Source organism: Embiotoca jacksoni, unplaced genomic scaffold (genome assembly GCF_022577435.1).
Source record: "Embiotoca jacksoni isolate LCO1_2020_lvr unplaced genomic scaffold, fEmbJac1.0.p SCAF_2, whole genome shotgun sequence".
In the NCBI taxonomy this organism is placed as follows: Eukaryota; Metazoa; Chordata; class Actinopteri; family Embiotocidae; genus Embiotoca; species Embiotoca jacksoni.
In genome coordinates, this window is record NW_027185340.1 from 903867 (window position 1) to 923745 (window position 19879).

Here is a 19879-nt window from a genome sequence, read left to right on the forward strand (position 1 = left end):
TGTCGCTTGTCGTATTTAACCCTCCTCTCCTCAACAAATAGCATTACATCACTGACCCCATTTCAGACCAACTGCAAAGCAGAACACAAGGCCAACACATTTCACCACCATTTACTGTCACTTGAATTTTTACCTGCCTGACATCCACTTTACACGGCTTTGGAGCTATCAGGAGCCGGGAATAATGAGATTCTCAGAGTGTTTGTTGAGGATTTGTCTTCGCATAATTTGGCATATCATGACAGGCGGTAGCAGCTGCTGGAGTATGCAGTGCACTCTGACAGAAGGTGTGATGATGAAACTAGGGTGACCTGATTTATTCGTACACAAGCGTCTGCAGTGGAGTCACAGGAAGTATTTCCGTATTTCTGGGGACTTGACATTAGAGGCACGGAGGCCTCACTCTCTAAAAAAAACACCCAGGTCCATCTTTCACAAGTGGGCGGAGGGTCTAAAATAAAATCAGCTGTCACTGTCTGCTTGTTGGACAGAGGTGGACACATAGTACTGGAGCTGGTCTCCAACACTGACTGGGATTTGCTTTTGGCTGGGACAGACCCTGCAGGCCGGGGGTGCAGTGGCCTTCTGGTGGGATTCTACTTGCTGAGTTCATATTTTTATAATTCACCGTCCTCCTTCCCTGGTAGGTAAAGAACAGTCTCAGGGAGATATTTTTGCCTTTGAGATAAGTGAAATTTTACAAAAATATGTGAATGACTTCGGATGTATTTTTAAGTTAATAATTCTGAATGCAAAGAAGATTATACATTATAAAACCTCCAGAGAGAAAAACATAGCTGGCACTAAATTATTGATTGTATTCCATTAACATTGTCCTAATGCTGAGCACACTTCCACTCCAGGATGCAGGGGGCAAAATATAAATCAAACTGTGACTAAAATGTTAAATTAACGGTGGATTTGTACCTTGAGGAGAGATTAGATGTATTCTGTAAACTAATTCCAAATAGAAAGTATTCTGAGCCGGTAAGTTGTTTGCATCAAGGCCAGTCGCTCAAGGTGTTACGCTGCACTATTTTTCTGAACGCCAGGTGAGTCTTGAAATAAGAAACATGGAAGAGTAATTGGAAATACAGGCACAAATACAAGTTCATCTGTGCAGGTTATCTAGATGCTTTTGAAGAGGAAAGCCTTGACCTGCCAGCTTTCCTATATATCTCACAAAGAAACACGACCCATCATGGTTAAGTTTAAAATAGGCTTGATTTATTTTTGCAAGTACATGGCGCCTAGTTTACTTCACTTTCTTGTTATTTGAGCTCTCAGCCGATGTTAGTGTCATGAGATAGCGTTGACAGATATATATATTTTTTGGGCTACAAATTTTTAGTTCCTACCACAGTTATTTGCAGTCTATGAGTCTGGACCTCAACTGGAATATGCTAAAATGCTAAATTATTCCCTTACAAAGTTGCACTGCTTAAGTTGAAATTTGAAGTGACTGAAATAGTCAAAACTTGAGAGTCGCATAATACTTGTGCCTTATCTGTCCTAATGCACAAACACAACAGCCGTTCCTCCGAGGCTGAATTAGTGGACTGGTAAACTACAAATCTAAAAAATAAAGAAGTATGACAGTGTTAATCAGCTTACAATGGTGCAGTGTACTAGTTGTTATTATAAAATAGATTTTTACTCGGATGTTCGGACACACAAGGTTCATGTGCCCATAATTCAGTTTACCAATCTGAATTTCTTATCACTTTTAGTTATCTGCAACTCAAATAACTGATTTAAAAATGTGGGGTGTTTTGATCTGATTGGCATTTCACTGACTCTGTACTTTTAATACCAAAAAATGAGATGCAGGGACTGAATCTATGCTTTGCTGCTGCATACAGATATACACAGATATTATAAAGAGTTGGCTTCAAGTTCCATTTATTCATCACAAAGCAGAGCAGAGATAATGATTTTCTTTATGTTGCGAGTCTTCAGAGTGATAGATAGTTTTGTGAGGATTTAGATGCTGTACTGTTTTTCAAACATTACAACAGTCTGAATGCAGATTTCATTCTCTTATCTGCATCAGCACATTTTATTTCGACAAGAACAGAGGTGTGAATTCTCTGAATTCACAAACCGAGAAAGAAGTGTCGCATCAGCAACTGGCAGAGATGTTAACAGCTGGAGGAGTTAATAAGCTCATTGTCTGTCTTTTCAGCACATTGCAATATGAACTAAATTATTGTGTTTCTGGACTGTTGGCTGATGAAATTCCTGACATTAATTATACCTCAGTTGAAAAAAATAATATTACAAGTTCCTGGGTGATCATCTAAACCCCAACACTCAGTCCACAAACAGTGCTTGTATTGAGTGACAACATATTCATTTAAATGGACAAGGATTTCTAAGTAAGTCAGGACCCTTTTAAACACTCAGGGAGCTCTATAATTAATCACAAGGAACCATAAAACTCTTGAAGGACACTATCAATCCAAGGAGGTAACTCAGACAGAGAACAAATATTTTGCTCAAAACGTTCACTTTAGTTGAAATTGGCTCGAACGGTTTCCACTGGGGAGGCGTGGACCAAAGTCCCTGCACATCATGCTAATTCCTGTTACTTTGAACAGTTGCTTTTTTTTTTTTTATAAATCCTGCATATCCAAGGAGTAAATGAATGTCAGGAAACAAGTGTGCAATTGATTTAAAGAATGTCCCAGAAGAGTATTTTAAAGTCATCGTTTACAGGAGCACCACCTGTACTGCAGCAGCACCTTGAAAACAGTCCTGTGGTTCACATTTGGTTGTCTTTGAGAATAAATTTGCAAACTGAAGACTGGTGCTTTAATGTGCTTATAGTCAGAAATACAAATGATGAATAATCATCATGTGATCTGCACTACTTGCATTATGTTAGAGCATCTTAAACTCCACTATTATGATGTCACTTTAAAACCAAAATGATAACACAATCATAAAGGCTTCTGACATCCTTAGCAGTGCTTTAATGACACGTATTTACAGCATCATGTCCTACACCATGATAATTAGATGACACCCAATAAAACAAGCAAGAAGAATGTTCTTAACAGTGGGCTTCTTGTGCCTTAGCTGCTGGCAGCGCAGGTTTAACCAGGACAGGACTTCCTGAAAGACTTAAACCAGAGGAACCTGGATTCACTCTGTGGACTCAGAGGTCATCCCACGGGTCAACTGTGAGGCCACGTACCAGGCAGCTGTCTCCAAGCCAGCAGACATCATCATACCCAGCGGGGTACTTTAGCTTGTGCATGGACACGTATTGTCTGTACGACAGCATGGAGCTATAGCACCTGACACAGCTGCCTGCATTGACAACAACATATGTGTAATTAGAAGCGAACTTTCTACAGTCAATTAAAATGGCTTGTTTGCTTCCCTGTTGCTTCGTCTCAAGCTGCTGCAGAGAATCCAGTAGCTGCACTGCTCTGAGCTGGTATTGTCATCATTACTGCTGGTGTTGTCATGCAGTATTAGTGGTGGTGATGAGTTTGGGAAAGGGGATCAGGAGTGTTGCTTATGTGTATAAATAGAAGGGAAACATGAGGCTTTCCTCACAGGGCTGGCTATACAGGAGGGGGGCAGAAAACTGAATTTATTGTTTGATTTTCTTGGTAAAAGCTCTCACAAATTAATATACATTTTTGCAATTGTTATACAAACAGAATATATGTTTGTGTCTGTGTTTGTTTGTCTGCAGAGCAAAAAAATAAACCGCACCACGTTCACATTTGACGGCAAACTTTGCTGCATGCATGCAAGGCTGAAGAGCCCTATTAAGCAGCCGTTTGATCTCAGGTCATGAAGAAGTGGAGGCAGCTAACGATATTTCCTGCTTCATTAGGTCATGGAGGAGTCGGAGGTCTGTTCCCTGCCGGGGGGACTTGTGAGTGTGAGGAAACAATTTGAGACCCAGGAAACTGCAACATCACACAGTGTAACCCAGTTTCATTTTCATCACAGAAGTGTGCAGGTACAATTGTTGAAGAACGCAGCATGTGCTTTAATCAGGCCGATACAAAGAGCATGAAAGAGATGACTGCACTCAATTCATTGTATTTATTCATGTTTTAACCTGAGCTGGTTTCTTTTGCACCCTTTTGCTTTTCTATCTGCATCACTGCACAGGGAGATTTTCAAGTTCAAATATATAATTTAAGGTGAATGTTAACAGTGAGGATCGTAATTCCTCTTGTTGCACCGGTACCAGTGAGTGGCTTTTAGTTACAGACATTACTTGACATTTCTAACAGCTTCCATGAAAACCTGCAGGGCACTTTCACTCATATTGTAGCTCTTTTCAGGAGGCGGAAACTTAACAAAGCCGTGGAAAAGAACTTCTCATTTTATTTATTTTGCTTCAGAACAATGTGACTGAGCCGCTGGGCACATTATTTGTCATCTTGCCTCCTTCTGTGATCAGTCGTCTCAAACTGCACTGAGCAATCTGGTCCGGCATCTTCTCTGCATGGGATTCAGTTTTGTGCTATTAAGTTTTGGCTGGTGGAGTAAATTACAGCGGAGTAAACTCACATCTGTGGCCATGACAAGGAGTGGGGAAGATGTGGTGAAATGAGACGGAGAGTCGTTTGTGTGTATGTGTGGCATACGCCCACGTTCACCATGTTTGACAACCGCTGTCTCCCTCTTCACAGGAAATGTCAAACTCAGAGGTGACAGTGTCAAGCGGCAGCAGGCAGGTCGTCCCAGGCAGTCAGCAGCTAAATTTCCAGGACACGATGGTACAGATTATTTTCTATCACTGCGTTGTAACAGGCAGCGCAATAAAGCTCGCTAATGAACTAAATACGCCGATTGCTTTGTTGAATAAAAACGGTCACTAATTGCAATCAATCAAATTGGTGTAATTAATGTTTGATTGGTAGTCTTTGGGACTGAGATTAAAAATATTAAATTTAGTGGAAAACTGTGTAGCACTTGAAGATTATAGCTGACTCATTACATTTCTTTATATCTCTGTGCAGCTTTTACACCAATTTCTTTATACTATGTTCCATTTTGAATACATACAGGTGTCATACAGCGACAACAACTTCGCATCCAGTAATGAAAACCATCAAAATGAAACAGGTAGGATACTGTTTCCTTAGTATTATTCTAGGCCACGCTGTATTGGCTGTCACTGCTGTGCTGATTTAAGCCCTGCCTTTGTTGTTTTTTGGCTGTGCTGACTTTCAGAAGAGGAGATTCCCAGGTACACTACAAAAGAGCTGAGGGATCACTTTGAAAGAACAATAGAAGAGGCTGCTCCACACAAACCAATTAAGGTAAAAATGTCCACTTCACTTGAGTTAGCTATTAAGTATACGAAGTGAAGGAATATTTATTTTTTTGACTGCCTCAACTGGAATTTGAAATACTGACTATATTCAATAAAGTTTTAACCCTGAAGATTTTCTCTACTGATTGATTTGGTAAGAGCAAGTTTGGTTTAACACGGCACAAAACACTGTTTGAGCAGCTACTTTTTCAATAGAAGAGTAACTTTTTACAGTGCAAGTGAGTAAACTCGTGATGTTTTAATAAAGAACCCAATCAAAAATAACGAGAACCACAGCAGGGACAATAAAGTTGGTTACATTGCATGAAAATGTAGAGAAGCAACTTATTCACACAGTTCTGTTACCCTCGGTCGGACTGGTGTTCTGCTCTGTAAGATTATTCATATTTTATGATGTAATTTTTTATAGTTTATCTGCAATGTTACAATAAGGTGAAATGTGACTTGCATATAAAACACAGTAATGGGATAGATTTATAGTTATTTACCCACAAATATCATTTCTGTTCCTTGCAAAGATTGGACGTGACATCAATCGATCTAAGTGGTCCTCAAATGTGACTCAAAACAACACAGAGACTGTGTGTGTTGATGTGTGTGAAGCATCCGCTACTGAAGCAGCACAAGACACGATAGCAGCAGTGATGGATTATGAGGACTTTCCGCCCCCACCAGCTGAGGATTCTGACTATCTTCCACCCCCGCCTCCCGACTTATTACAAATGCCAACAGACAGTGATAATATTCCAGCGTGCCCGTACTCAGATGAGCCTCCAGAACCAGAAAACCCATCCAAATACTCCCTTAGCAGAGAGGCTTACTTCAAGCAGAAGAATATGTGTGAGTTAAAACGTCTGTACAAGCACATCCATCCTGCAGTTCGTAAGAATATTGAGCAAGAGTTCTACATCGAATACAATGAAACTGAGAACAACCAGGTAGAGAGTCAAGAGAACATGTATGAGAACGACGGTGGGAGTCCTGATGATATCAATGATGAAGAGTATGGGGAATGGGAGGAGATTCTCCCCGGGGAGGTGCAGGCAATGCGCTGGATGTTTGAAAATAAGCCACTGGATGCCATCAAAGATGAAACCCCAGATGAGGATGAAGACACCAACAAAATAACTGAACAGGAAATAATTCTGGGGAAAGATGTGAGACATACAGCGTGGATGTTTGAGACCAAGCCAATGGATAAACTGGGTTCACAAAACACCAACTCAACAGAATATAAAAACAAATTCAATAAATTTGACAAGGGAGATGTCCGTAATGCAGCATGGCTGTTTGAGACCCAAACTATGGACACGCTAAACAAAATACACAAGGAAGAGGATTTCACAAAAGAGGTTGTGTTTACAGAGGAGGATGGAAATGCTACTATATACATGATTGACAATAAGTTCATGGGAAGCCTCGGGCACACTGAGACTATTGACGAGAGCCACCTGCTGAGTCTGCGGTCGGTGTTAGAGGAAATTAACGAAGAAGTGAAAACGGTCACGAGTACTTTTGACACTCAGTTTGAATGCATCATCATGGGACAATCAAGTCAGATGCTGGAGGTCAAGTCTGTACGCAAAATTGAAACTGAACTGGAGAACTCCATTGCCTCACGTTGGCTTTTTGATACCCAGCCTCTGGACATGACTAACAGAGAACCTACGTCTTTTAAACTTGTGTGTAGTCTCTCCATGGAGGACAGCAGTAAGGCAGGCTGGGGCAGGTGGTTGTTTGAGATGAAGACATTAAATTCCCTCGATGATTGGGAAAGCTCACAAATGGAGAAAACAGAGATCCTTGGAGCTGATGTGCGCAAACATTGCTTAGTGTTTGAAACACAGCCGATGGATTCTCTGAAGGATGACTCCAATGCCAGACCTCAATCTATTGAAGAGATTATTGGGGGCAATGTTAGATCTGCCAGGTACTTCTTTGAAAGCAGCCCACAAGCAGCCAGGAAGAAGTGCCCTGAGGTCGGGAAACTTAAAAAGGCAACAGTGAATGAAGAAATGAAAGGTGATGTGAGACACCAGAAGTGGCGCTTTGAGAGTCAACCTCTAGAGCACATCAGAGAGGACAAGAGAGAGGTCACTCGTACCGTGAATATTGAGGAGGACCTCACGCAGGAGGATGGCACAAGCTGCAGGACGGATGTTCGCAAGAACTGCTGGGTATTTGAGACCCAGCCAATGGATACCTTAAAAGATGATTCAAATACTCTCCCCTTGACTAAAGTGGAAATTATTTCAGGTAACGTGAGATCAGCCAGAAATTATTTTGAAACGGTTCCAACTGAAGAGTTGAAGGAGCTGGCAGAGGTGGGCAAGCTGAAAAAAGCTGTAGCACTCGATGAGGAGAAGGGCGACGTTAGACATCAGAAATGGCGATTTGAAAGCCAACCTCTAGAGCATATTAGAGAGGAGAAGAAAGAAGTTATCCGAACAATTGACCTGGAAGAAATTGACAAAGTGGACGTGTCAAACTACAAGCATATCTTTGAGAGCACAGATTTAAACAGGAGGGATGAATCTCAGAAGATTCTCATAGAAGGTGTAACATCTGGCTCTGTGAAATCCAATAAAAACCTGTTTGAGTCTACTCCACTGTATGCCATGCAAGACAGCTCAGGGCACTTCCACGAGGTGAAGACAGTGCGCCGCGAGGAGGTCGTTAAGGGGGATGTGACAACCTGCAAATGGATGTTTGAAACACGGCCAATTGATCAGTTTGATGAAGGCATTGATAAATACCAAATTATTAAGGGCATATCCAAACAAGAGATTGAGTCTGGCGATGTTAAAACTGCAAAGTGGTTGTTTGAAACGCAGCCTCTTGATGCTATCAAGTACTTCAGCAATATCGAAGATGAAGAAATTGCGGAGTCAAGTAAAAATCTTAATGTTGTGAAGGGTGATGTGAAAACCTGCAAGTGGCTATTCGAGACAAAACCGATGGACGTCCTGTACGAACGAGTGGAGTTAAATGGTGAAAACGAATCTGAAGAAATGCGTAAGGGAGATGTCAAAACCTGCACCTGGCTCTTTGAGACGCAAGCTCTCGACACCATTCACGATGAGACAGAGACAGTTCTGAACACGTGTAGCGTAAAGCAAGAGGACGTTAGAGGAAAAGATGTAAGAATGGCTTGTTTTCTCTTCGAGACGGAGAATCTGGAGAACCTCACTGGGGAGGAAACAGGCTCTTTCAAGCGCGTGACAGAGATAGACATCACGTCTGGAGACGTGTCGAGGATGAAGTATATTTTTGAAAACCAAACCTCCGATATTATGACGTCTACATCTGAGGAAGTGATGCAAAAGCTCAAGAGAGTTCACACTCAAGACATAGAAAAAGGAAATGTTGTAAACTGCAAATGGCTCTTTGAAAATCAATCCATAGATACCATACATGATAGCAAAGAGGAATCTATGAGCAGCCGCACTGTAAACGATGTACAAGGAGGAGATGTAGATAAGAGCCGTTTCATTTTTGAGACTTACTCCTTGGATGAAATCCAGGAAGTTTCCTCTGACACGGACACGGAGCTCATAAAAAGGCAAAAAATTGTCTGCGATGAGGATGAGAAGGGTGACGTGAGAAATTACACCATGATGTTTGAAACTCAGCCCCTGTATGCCATTCAGGACAAAGAGGGCCATTACCATGAGGTCACCACTGTCACAAGTGAGGAGGTAACACAGGGAGACGTTGTTGGAGCCCGGTGGTTATTTGAAACCAAACCCCTCGATGCTATCAAGGACACAGATGAGGTTTATATAATAAAATCCGTCACACAACAGGATGTGCAAAAAGGAGATGTTACGTCTGCCAAGTGGAAATTTGAGACACAACCCCTCGATCGGATCGCTGAGGAAAAGAAGCCATTATTAAAAACTGTGGATGACATTCAAGGGGGCAATGTTAGAATGAATAAACATCGTTTTGAGTCTGACACCTTGTCAGAGAGATCTGTTAAAACTGTTAATGTGAGTGAAATACAAAAAGGTGATGTCAGGACTGCCAAGTGGAGATTTGAAACCCAATCCATGGACAAAATAAGAAGCATGAGCTCTGAAAATCTGATTGAAACGGTTAAAAAGGAGGAGGTCGCAAAGGGAGATGTCCAATCTTCAGTCTGGCTTTTTGAGAAAAATCCTCTTGACCACATCAAAGAGGCAGGTGAGGACGAGGACACAACTGTCACTCAAGAGGAGATTCCCAAAGCGGATGTAAAAACAACAACATGGCTCTTTGAAACGACCCCATTTGACGATTTTAATGAGACAAAAATGGAAAGGACTGAAATCCTGGGCAAGAGCGTCAAGGGAACTCTCGAGGAACTTTATAGTCAGAAAATGGTGACGTCAAAGGGAGTACTCATTGAAACTGATGAAATTGGCGACATTAGGATGGCAAAATACCAACTAATGAATCAGCAGGCTCCGGAGATTCAACGAGAGGAGGTCATCAGGGGAGATCTGCAGACAATTATGATGAACCTACTGAACAGACAGGACAGGAAGGAGCAGCAGATTGTCATAGATTCAGAGGAGAAAGGTAATATCAGTTCAACAGTGCAGCAACTTTTCAGCCAAGAGAAAACTAGCGGTATCGAAAGGGAGGAAATATTACGTGGGGACATTCAAGATGCTTTAAATAAACTTTTCACAGAGGATGGATCAGGAAAACATGGAATACTCATCCAGGAGGATGAAAAAGGAGATGTACAGATGACGATATATTCCCTTCTGAATAAACAAGAGAATGTTAATGTTGAAAAAGAGGACATTGTAAAAGGGGATATCAGGAGCGCTCTTCACAGCCTATCCACTTTGGACAAGACCGATCAGGCAGTGAAGATAATGGTGGGTGACATTGAAAAGGGAAATGTCAACTTTTACTCCACATGCATTGAATCTGGGGCTCTCGACTATCTTAAACAGCTCCATCTGGAACCTGATGAAACTCCAACTGACACAGAAAACAAAGAGAAGATTGTTGGAGGTGACATCAGAGGCACAAAACTCATCCTTGGCCGTAATCAAACACAAATTGAACGGACAGTAGAGGATATTATACCCGGTGATGTTCACAACACAGTGAAAGTTTTCATGTCAGAGCCAACCGCCTCACTGGACAGACTCCAGAGGGAGGAGATAGTGAAGGGGGATTTAAGAGCTACTTTGAATTCATTGTCTGAATCAGTGAAGCAGACAGCCATTGTGGAGAAAGAGGAGGTGGTGAAAGGCAACATACCGAAAGCTCTTCGGCATCTGGAGAGGGCTCAGAGGCAGCAGAAGGAGGTGGAGAAGCCAGATATCATACCAGGAAATATCAAAGGGGCTTTAAGGTCTCTTGAGAAATCAGCAACATCCAGAGTCGAAGCTGTTGTTGACAATTTAGTTCCAGGAGACGTCAAAGCCACGTTAAAATCTCTGGAGGAGGCAAAACGAACAGTGAGGGAAGTTGAAAAGGAGGAAATTGTGAGAGGTGATATTCACACAGCAATGCAAAGTCTACATGGTGCCTCCAGTGAGAGGAGAACGTGTCAACAGGAAATAGATGTTCAGGGAGACGTCAGAGGGACAATTCAGCTGTTAATGGAGCCTCTGCCTTCACCGAGGATGCAAAGGAGCTCAAGTCTCGAGGGTGAAGTAAAGGGTGACGTCAAGATGTCAATTAAGTCATTATATGAGACGCAGGAGCAAACCCAGCAGGAGAAAGAGGAAGTGATAAAGGGTGATGTTAAAGGCACGATTAAATCACTGCTGGAAACAGCACAGCGTGAAACTCCTAAAGTCAAGCTGGGAGCGTACAGAAGAGTTACAGTCAAGCGGAGCCCTCCGGTTAAAAACCTTAATGCTGACGCAGAGAGGAACGTACAGAAGATAAAAACAGCAAATCCAGTGGAAATATCAAAAGAAAATCACTCCATTTCTAATAAAATTGTTAAATCAAAGTCATGTTCTGTGGAGCAGTCTGCTCAGGAATCAACGACTGTGGTGGAGCACAAAACTATTACCCAAAACCACGGCATCAAAACAGTGAAGACAGAGTTTCGCAATCTTAAATCGAACCCAAAGGGGAAGATGAAAGTTGGTAAAACCAGAGTGAAAACTGATGTTTACGTCTTAAACCCAGCAGACGCTGATCTGCCTCTCCCACCTCCGCCTCCACCAGTGGTAGACACTGACCTTCCTCCTCCTCCTCCTCCTAGTCCTCCTCCCTCCGTGGATGCTGACATAGATCACCTTCCTCCTCCGCCACCACCCCTCGCTAGTGAGCAGGACTTCCTCCCACCTCCTCCAACTCAACAAGAACTGGAAAGCATGCCAGCATATGCAATCAATCCTTCACCAGCAAAAGCAAAAAAGATGACAGTGAAAAAAGTGAAAGCTCCCATCTTACACCAAGTCCCAAAGCTGAAGCCTAAAGTGGAGTTCAGTAAAACGCAACAGGTGCAGGCAACAGCAGAGAAAGTGGTGGAAATGAGCCAAAACCAGTTACAAACAACACAAACATCAAAAACTGTTTCGTGTGAAATCCTTCCACCGCCAGCGTCACCACAGCCGTTAAAGAAAGTTTACATCGCTCCTGTGAAATTCACTCCTCCACCCTCGCCTCCTCCGTCCATGAGAGGCAAAATGGGTAGATTTAACACACCATTAATAAAAGCAGAAGAAAAGTACCGGAAGCTGAGGGAGGAAAACACCCCTCCAGCCACTCCATCTCCTACTTTCATACATGACTCAGTCACCGCTGCTCTTGAAATGCTTTCCACTAAAGAGTCGAATTACAACACCTCAGAAATCACACGGGAGAGAGATGAAAAGACGGCAGTGAGTGTTCATTCAGACTCTCTATCGTGTGATTCATCCAAGCAGGTTGTCGTCTCAAATACCAGCCAGAGCAAAGCCAGCGCTCATCATAAGACAATCCTCACAGATTCGACAACGACATCTTCAGCTAAACAGCAAATTGACTCTAATGAGACTTCTAAGGTTGTCTCTGCTCAAACGACTGCATCCGTCTCAGCTGTTAGACAACAGATGCAAACAACTACACAGAAAACAGTTTCTGTTTCCTCCAAACAGTCTGCTCAGTCGGTCACGGCTAACAAAGTCCAGACCTCAATCACTGATGCCGCAAAAACAGAAAACAGAACTACTTATACAAAGAAATACTCTGAAAATAATAAAACAAAGGGCTCCAATAAATCTGAAGATAAAAATGAGGACAAAATCCCTGCTCAAAAAATGAAACCTGACACTGCAATAATGCAGGTACCCAGTGACATTTACAATCTATCTTCCAAAAGAGAAAATGTCACCGCAGACAAAAATGTTAAGGAGTCCCCACATTGTGATAACAAGAAGAAAAGTGATCATTCTCCTATTGAGAGGCAAGAAAATGTTTCCAATCAACCCACGCAAACAGAAAAGGCAAAAAATGGAAAAAATGGAAAACAAAACCAAAAGGCAAAAAAGAACAACAAACAAGAAAAACAAGCAGAGATGAAAATGTCCAGTGAGAGTGAGAAACAAATTGGTTCACAAGATTTGAAAGTGGAGTTGAGGGAAGCTGCTGTGGTGAAAGTGATCAGTGAGGCTAAAGGAGTAAAGATGGAGTTGAAGCCGGGGATTGGGAAGGTTGGTCCCTCTCCTCCCACTGCTGCTGTACCTGCTGTTACTGTGAGCAATACTGACAGCCAACCAGAAACCCCAGCTCCAGCAAAGAAGAAAAGGAAGTCCAAAAAGTCTAAAGGGAGCACACAAGGGAAAGATAGTTTCACAGAATCAAAGACAGAAGCTTTAGAAACCACGAAAAAAACATCTGAAAAAACCCACCAAACTCAGGAAACAATTGCAGTCGCCCAAATTCACAAAAGTATAAAAGAGGAGCACATTCAGGTCAGAAGAGAAGTCATTACCACTGAGAGCAAAGACGATCAGAATTCCCAGAAACTGAAAGAAATTCAAAAGCAAGTAAAGCAATCTGAAAACAGAGGAGTGACAGTTAGTCAGCAGAGCGCAGAGGAACCGTCGGCAGTAAGTAGGGACGTCCCAATTACAGTGACAGGCGAGTCACAACAAAATGAGCTGGTGAAGTCCACAACAGGGAAAGAAGAAGGATCCCAAAGGCAAGAGGTCGAAACGTTAATCTCCCACATCACAGAGATACAAAGCGTTTCAGAAAAGACTACTTCTAAATCTGAGAAGAGTCTGCTCGGTGCTGTTCCCCACTGGCTCATGACTCCAGAAAGAAAATGTGACCTGGAAAGATCCGTCGTAGACAGTGACGCTCAAAAAGATGAAGACATTCTTTTACGTGTGAGGAAACTAGCCGATGCTAAACTAATGCATCTGGAGGAGGAAGCAGTGGAGAAGCACGAATGTGAGCCATGTTCTGAGAAGCAAGCAACACCAAGAATATCCAAGATCAGCGTTGGTTCGGCCAAACTCGAGAACCAAACAAAGAAAAAGACTTTGTATGAAAGAAGTAAAGACGAATTGAGCCAGTTCAAGTCCGTTGACCTTCGAGCTCCCTCGCCCTTACTGAGGATGCGTTCTCCCTCGCCGACGTTTATCACCATCGAGTCCACACGAAGAACCGACTCACCGCAGAGAGTTACTCCGTCGCCGACGCTGCCGCACCGCCCGGCCACACCTCCCGCTCCGCCGCCACGGAGGTGCGACACCCCGACATCACGCCTCACCAGAATCACACCTTCACCGACTTTCGACAGGGCAGAAAACTTGGCTCGCCTGAAAGACACTACAGCCAAGCTGTCACGTGGCGTCACCCCCCCGCCACTCTATCCCCATCAAATCCCAGAGAAGAAATCTGAGATTGTGGAATCGCCGGCATCGTTCCATCGGCAAATCAAAATTGAGTCCCAGACTGCGGAGGCTTCAGGGACGTCGATTGCGGCAGAAAAGCCTCAAAGGAGTTTATCAGAGGAGCCTCAGCAGGCTGAAGTAAAAGCAGCAGAAGAAGAAGCAAATATTCCTCAGGGTTTGAATGCAATTGAAATACAAAAAAAGTCTGAGGCCCACATGCCACCGGGTCAAAATGACCCAGATCTTGTTGAAGCTTCAGATATTTCAGAACTAACAGCTACATCTGTCAAAGAAAAGAAAGAGTTTTTTGAAGAGGCTCAAAAAGCTGAAGTAAATAAGGTCTATGTGCGAAAGGAGCCCATCGCCATCCCTGAACGACTCGGCCCAGACACGGAGGAGTGCGAGGCAGAAAATAAAAACAAAGAAGAGGATGAGCTTCCCAAGGCGGACATGTCTAGTCTTGTAAACAAATTTGAATCACCAGAGGAGAAACTATATATTAGAAAAGAGCTGATCCCACTCGCTGAGCGTCTTCACAATGACACTGAAATCACAGATTGCGACAAAGAGAAAGCAAACATCCTGGAACAGGAAGTGCCAACTTTTGACATCCAGGCTATTAAAAATGTTTTTGAACTGGGTGAGCAAAGTTCCTCATTCAGAGAAGAGAAAAAGGATCAGGAGGAGCTTGTGTCAAGCCAGAGTGAAACAACAGAAGAGACTTCAAAGCAGGAAAGTCCTCAGGAGACAAAGGGAAGCTCGAGGCGGAGCTCACCCCTCCCGCCGCAGAAACACCAGCTAGAATCTGTGCCAGCAGAACCGTCAGCCTTCTCTGAAACCAAATCAATCACAGAACATTTCTCAAATGTTGATGAATTTGGTAACAAGGTCACCGAAACAAGGACAACTGTCACGGCGCTCTCTGAGAGCGGGTCCACCCAACGAGCTCCGTTTTCTTACGCTGATGCTGTTAAAAGAAAAGCTGCAGAGGCGAAGCAGTCAGAAGCTCATGAGGAAGACGCCACAGAGAAGTTGCTGAGGAATTTCCACAAAACGTGGACAGAGAGCGAGACGGTTTTCAAGAGTCTTGGATACACAGTTTCCGAGGAGACAACATCCCAAGTCGTGTCACACCAGACGAAGTTTGTCTCATCTGGTAAAAACTGGCATGAAACTAACGGCATGCAGCGTACCCACGTAGGCATGGAGCAGCTCTCCTGGAGCACAACTCTGCTTGGTTACAAAAGTAGGATTTCTAATTCCAGTGTTGTTTTTAATGACAAGCTTTTCTGTAAAATAAAAGATGAACAAGCTTCATCACTGCATGTTTCCAACCACACTGCAGCTCTGAGAGGTTGTACTTGAGCTACATGGAACGGTAGCATGCTAACATTTGCTAATTAGCACCAAACACAAAGTTCCTCAAAGGCCGATGGGAATGTTCCTCGATGTGGAGGTTCCTCGATGGGAATGTTCCTCGATGTGGAGGTTCCTCGATGGGAATGTTCCTCGATGTGGAGGTTCCTCGATGGGAATGTTCCTCGATGTGGAGGTTCCTCGATGTGGAGGTTCCTCGATGTGGAGGTTCCTCGATGTGGAGGCGCTTCGACGCAAACGGAAGTTACGGAAGAATAAAAGTTTCCCCTGATTGTGCTAAAGCATAACACGGACGAGAGCTTACCAAATTTCTTGGCAATTCATTGATTGGAAAAAATGATCATTAAATATTTCAGTCTGGACCAAAGTGGTCAACAGACGTAAAGCCACGCAGCGAGCATAGCCACAACAAAGTGAGGTTTTCATCATCACTATTTTCTTATCACTGATAATATTATACTTTTGTATTTGAGCCTGAAAGTTAATTGTTAACAAGGCAATCAGCAGTTTGACATTGATTTCTGTGATAATCCAGTTATTGGCTTTGTTCCACAGCTTTCAACCACATGAGGTTTACTCTGCAGTCATGATGTTGTTTAAGCACGGCCTCTCAAATATTATGCAAATTAAGTCATTTTACATCCAACACCAATAACCAACCTCAACAGAGACAGATGAACGTCAAAATAAAGCCAGCGATGAATGTTCTACAACTGGACAACTACAGTCAAGTGTGTTCCCTGACTTAACCAGATGGTTCTTTATTTCTAGTTATCACAAACTGCCAAAGAGCAAAGAGGAGATGCATGATTATCTGTGTACGCATGAGTGACAACAAATAATCCTGAGGAAATAAATGATTCACTGTGAGAGTAAAATTAAAAAACAATGAATGAGCATGTTTAATACCTTTTAAATGTATACTCATATTTACAACATTAACCATAATTAAAAAAAGAAGAGCTGCAGCTTTCTGTCGCATTTCAAGGCAACCCCATAAACTCATGTGGGAAAAATGAAAAAAAAAAAAAAAAAAAAAACGAATGATTTGCATTTTATCTCTCTGACGCAGGTTCGAGTGCCGAAGTCGGAGCTCTGCACCACATGTCGGAGGAGAGCTTATCCGATGGATGCTCTGATAGTGGACAAAAAAAAGTACCATAAATCCTGTTTCTGCTGTGAGCACTGCAGAAATAAATTAAGGTAAACATGGCATTCATTCAAATAAATGTTCACCAGGGGCTTTTTGAACATGGCAATATTAATGAGTAAATGCCTGAGAGTATTAACAACAACAGGTGTCGACACACACGCAAAGACAGATAAAGAAAATACGTGGAAAATAACATAACGTCAGTTATAGCTTTTATATTATTTTCTTCCCTGAGGCTGAAAACATCGTACACCTTATGTATACTGTAAACGTGTTGGTATTTGTTTTGTTAACTGTTTCTTTGGATGCTCTCATTTCTTACAGAAGGCAAAATCAATAAAATATTAGTCACGACATTAAAATGGCAGTTTAAATGTTAAATAATGTTAATGTGGTGCACCTATTAATGGAAGAATGTCTTTTCTTGCACAGCCTAGGAAACTATGTCTCTCTCCATGGACATTTCTACTGCCTACACCATTACAAACAACTCCTCAAGTCCAAAGGGAACTACGACAATGGACTTGGGCAGAAACCACCCGCAGGAAGTGGTGGACTTATCCCCTCACGTGAGAAACTTGAATGGAGATATTCCATGAGCAGCGAGTTCAGTTCAGTTGACAAAACACACAACCAAATGACAAAGATATTTGATGAAAGCAAACCACAGAGCAACAAAATATCCGTAGTTTGGCCGCCGCAGGCCGATTCCCCGAAGAGAGCTTTTAAAATAGAGGAAGATATTCAGCTAACTAAACCACAGTGGCCCCCTCCAGAAAACTCCCCTACGTCCCCCAAACACCAACACAGAAAGGCTGTTCCCAGAAGTGTCCTTTGAAATAAAGTCATCCAGAGTTTAGACCAACACAAAAAAAACTGAATGGTACATTGGCAAAGAAATGTCCTGAAGGTTCAATTAAGGAAGTGGTTGGTTGAAGGTTGTGCAGTTAAGTCAAGTGAGAATTTGAAGGGAAATCGTGTATATACTTGTAAATGGCGTTGAAAAGCAGGTTGTAACAGTAAGTGGTAGAGAGATAGATGCAGATGAAGTGTAGAAATTGGATGTAAACATGAAGCAGTGTGCCTTGAAATAACGGGCTGATCCCATGTGTCATTTTTCATTCATTGCAGTTTATTAGTATTTTTCCTGGAGATCAGCAGTCACACTGATGTACCATTCAGTATTTGACACGAGAACAAATTAAATTTGACAGCTTCTGTAACAGGTGTCATTTGTCTTGTCACCCTAATTTTAGCACATTTAAGGGATATTAGTTTAACACAATATGGCTAGAAACAATGGATTGACACATTTAAGATTGATTCATATTTCAGGGTTTAATCAAGTCATTCTTTGGTTACTTTTGAATTAACTGGATGTTTAAATCGTATAATCCTCACTGCTCATGAACACCAAACAGAAATTCTCCATGATATTTTGAAATGTAATTTAGCCCAAGTTTTTTTCACCTCAATTTTTTTTTTTTTTTTTTTTTTTTCTTTAATGCTGCATGCCAGATCAATGAAACAGTCTCAGTCTGTGGACTCTGTAATTTTTGGTCATGGCTTCATACCTTTCAACACATTTACATTTTTGCATTTGCCTTTTCTTAGCACCTGGTGTGCAGACTACTCAAAGCATCTTGGAATTATTTTATTTATAATATTGAAAGTATATAATATAAACAAGTGAATTGGTGATAATCATGTTTGTTTTGGACATTTGTATCCTATTTTGAACAACAAATATTTTGCAATGAAGAATTTTATTTTTTAGATTAGACTGTTATACCTTGCTTTGTACAAGAAAATTCCTGATTATGTCATGCTGTCAGGCTGGTTCACTTACAATATTGCTGATTTAAGGGCAATAAAATGTTGAATTTCACTGTTTTGTTTGTCTCTTTAAAAGTCGATATGCTTTAAATCTTACATCAATAAAATGTGAATCTGTTGTATTATCTCCAGAGTTAATCCACATCAAACTCACAGAGGAGGCGGCGTCACAGAGCCTGTTAGGAGTGTGTTCCTCTGAGCCACCTACAGTAGTGCAGGGCAGGTCAGCAGATCCCTTTTCCACCGTCAGTGTAATCTCCTTTACATGCTATCCTCACCCTGGAGGGGATTTTGGAGCTAACATTGCAGGTGGGCCTACATTAGACCGGGCTACCATTTTCATGTCGGTGGAATAAGAAATTGAGCATTTAAAAAAAAATTAAAAAGCATGTGAAGGGCTTCATGGCCACCCACCGTGTCACATCAGTGGAGTGCATGTGTCTGGAAGAAAGTTTACAGCCAGTCTAAAATAATCCCATGTCCAAATATGGTTGTTCTTCCTCTTACTGCTCCTCAGTGTGGACATCTATGATCTTATGCTACAGTTTGCTGACTGACCACCTATAAAACAGCCAGACGGCAGATATATTATATTTAATAATGAAATAAGGACATGTTGTCATGTAAGGAAGTTCATTGAGGGTAAAAGGAGGATATGATTTAACACATTAGCAGGCTATTCTGTGTTACATAAAGCTTACTTTACATGTAAACCTGTGACATTATGTCATACTAAAAAACAGCACAGCACATACAGTACACACAGCGCTTCAACATTATTACGTATGATTGTTTTATTCTTAAAATTTCTATTATAATATTTTGAACTCTTGTTTTATTATCATTTAATTATTCATAAATGCACATTTTAGCAAGGTCTCAAAAATGCCTACTTTTTATCTTTTGATCCTAAATCTATCAATAGTAGAAATATGCCTTTATCTTTTAGTAGCCTCAGATTCTTTTGAAATAACATGAAGTTAAACACGAAAACACGTCGGTGTCCACTTGTTTTGACCGTTTTGTCTGCAGTATGTTCTGGATGAGACAGTTTGCAGGAGTTGACTATAAATTCTCCCACAGCGTCCATCTACCTTGCTACTACAGCACCGGGCGCGTTCCGCCCTCTCTTTCTCCCCGTGAGCGGATTGGCTAGGACTCTATCGGATTACACTCTGATTGGTCGGCTCCCTGTCGTCAAATGATACGTCAGCCCGTGTTGCAGCACCGTCATGCTTCCCCCTCCTGGTCGAACAACAGTGCTTTAGTATGCTGGAGAAAAGCAGGAGCGTATCATCAGTACCACCAGTCGGAGTGGGATGGAGACACTGAGTGAGGTAGGTGCAGCACGGATGC

The 19879-nt window shown here is 42.1% G+C and overlaps 2 protein-coding genes across 3 annotated transcripts in view; both read left to right on the forward strand.

Moving 5' to 3' along the window:
* The first annotated feature begins 491 nt into the window (after window positions 1-491).
* On the forward strand, window positions 492-18641 carry xirp2b (xin actin binding repeat containing 2b). Of its 2 annotated transcripts, XM_069153758.1 has the most exons (9): window positions 492-643; window positions 3082-3244; window positions 3854-3982; window positions 4665-4751; window positions 5043-5100; window positions 5209-5297; window positions 5830-15313; window positions 16607-16737; window positions 17120-18641. In XM_069153758.1, exons 3-8 carry the CDS (start codon window positions 3857-3859, stop codon window positions 16696-16698), a joined length of 9936 nt encoding a protein of 3311 aa, XP_069009859.1. In that variant the 5' UTR covers window positions 492-643; window positions 3082-3244; window positions 3854-3856; the 3' UTR covers window positions 16699-16737; window positions 17120-18641. The 2 variants fall into 2 exon arrangements, with proteins under 2 accessions (XP_069009859.1, XP_069009860.1); XM_069153759.1 differs by lacking the exon at window positions 3854-3982.
* A 1085-nt stretch (window positions 18642-19726) lies between these two features.
* The window catches only part of b3galt1b (UDP-Gal:betaGlcNAc beta 1,3-galactosyltransferase, polypeptide 1b), a 47886-nt gene continuing 47733 nt past the window's right edge, over window positions 19727-19879 (forward strand). Inside the window, exon 1 of the mRNA XM_069153760.1 lies at window positions 19727-19860. The gene's annotated coding sequence lies outside the window, so the exon portion shown is untranslated. The remainder of the gene's footprint in view (window positions 19861-19879) is intronic.

Bases quoted from the DNA above. Each gene is read 5' to 3' on its own strand.
- xirp2b (XM_069153758.1), top strand. From the start codon at position 3,857: ATGGAGGAGTCGGAGGTCTGTTCCCTGCCGGGGGGACTTGTGAGTGTG. The intron at 4,752-5,042 runs GTACAGATTATT...GAATACATACAG, and splicing joins TAAATTTCCAGGACACGATG to GTGTCATACAGCGACAACAA. The intron at 15,314-16,606 runs GTAAAAACTGGC...TCTCTGACGCAG, and splicing joins GACGAAGTTTGTCTCATCTG to GTTCGAGTGCCGAAGTCGGA.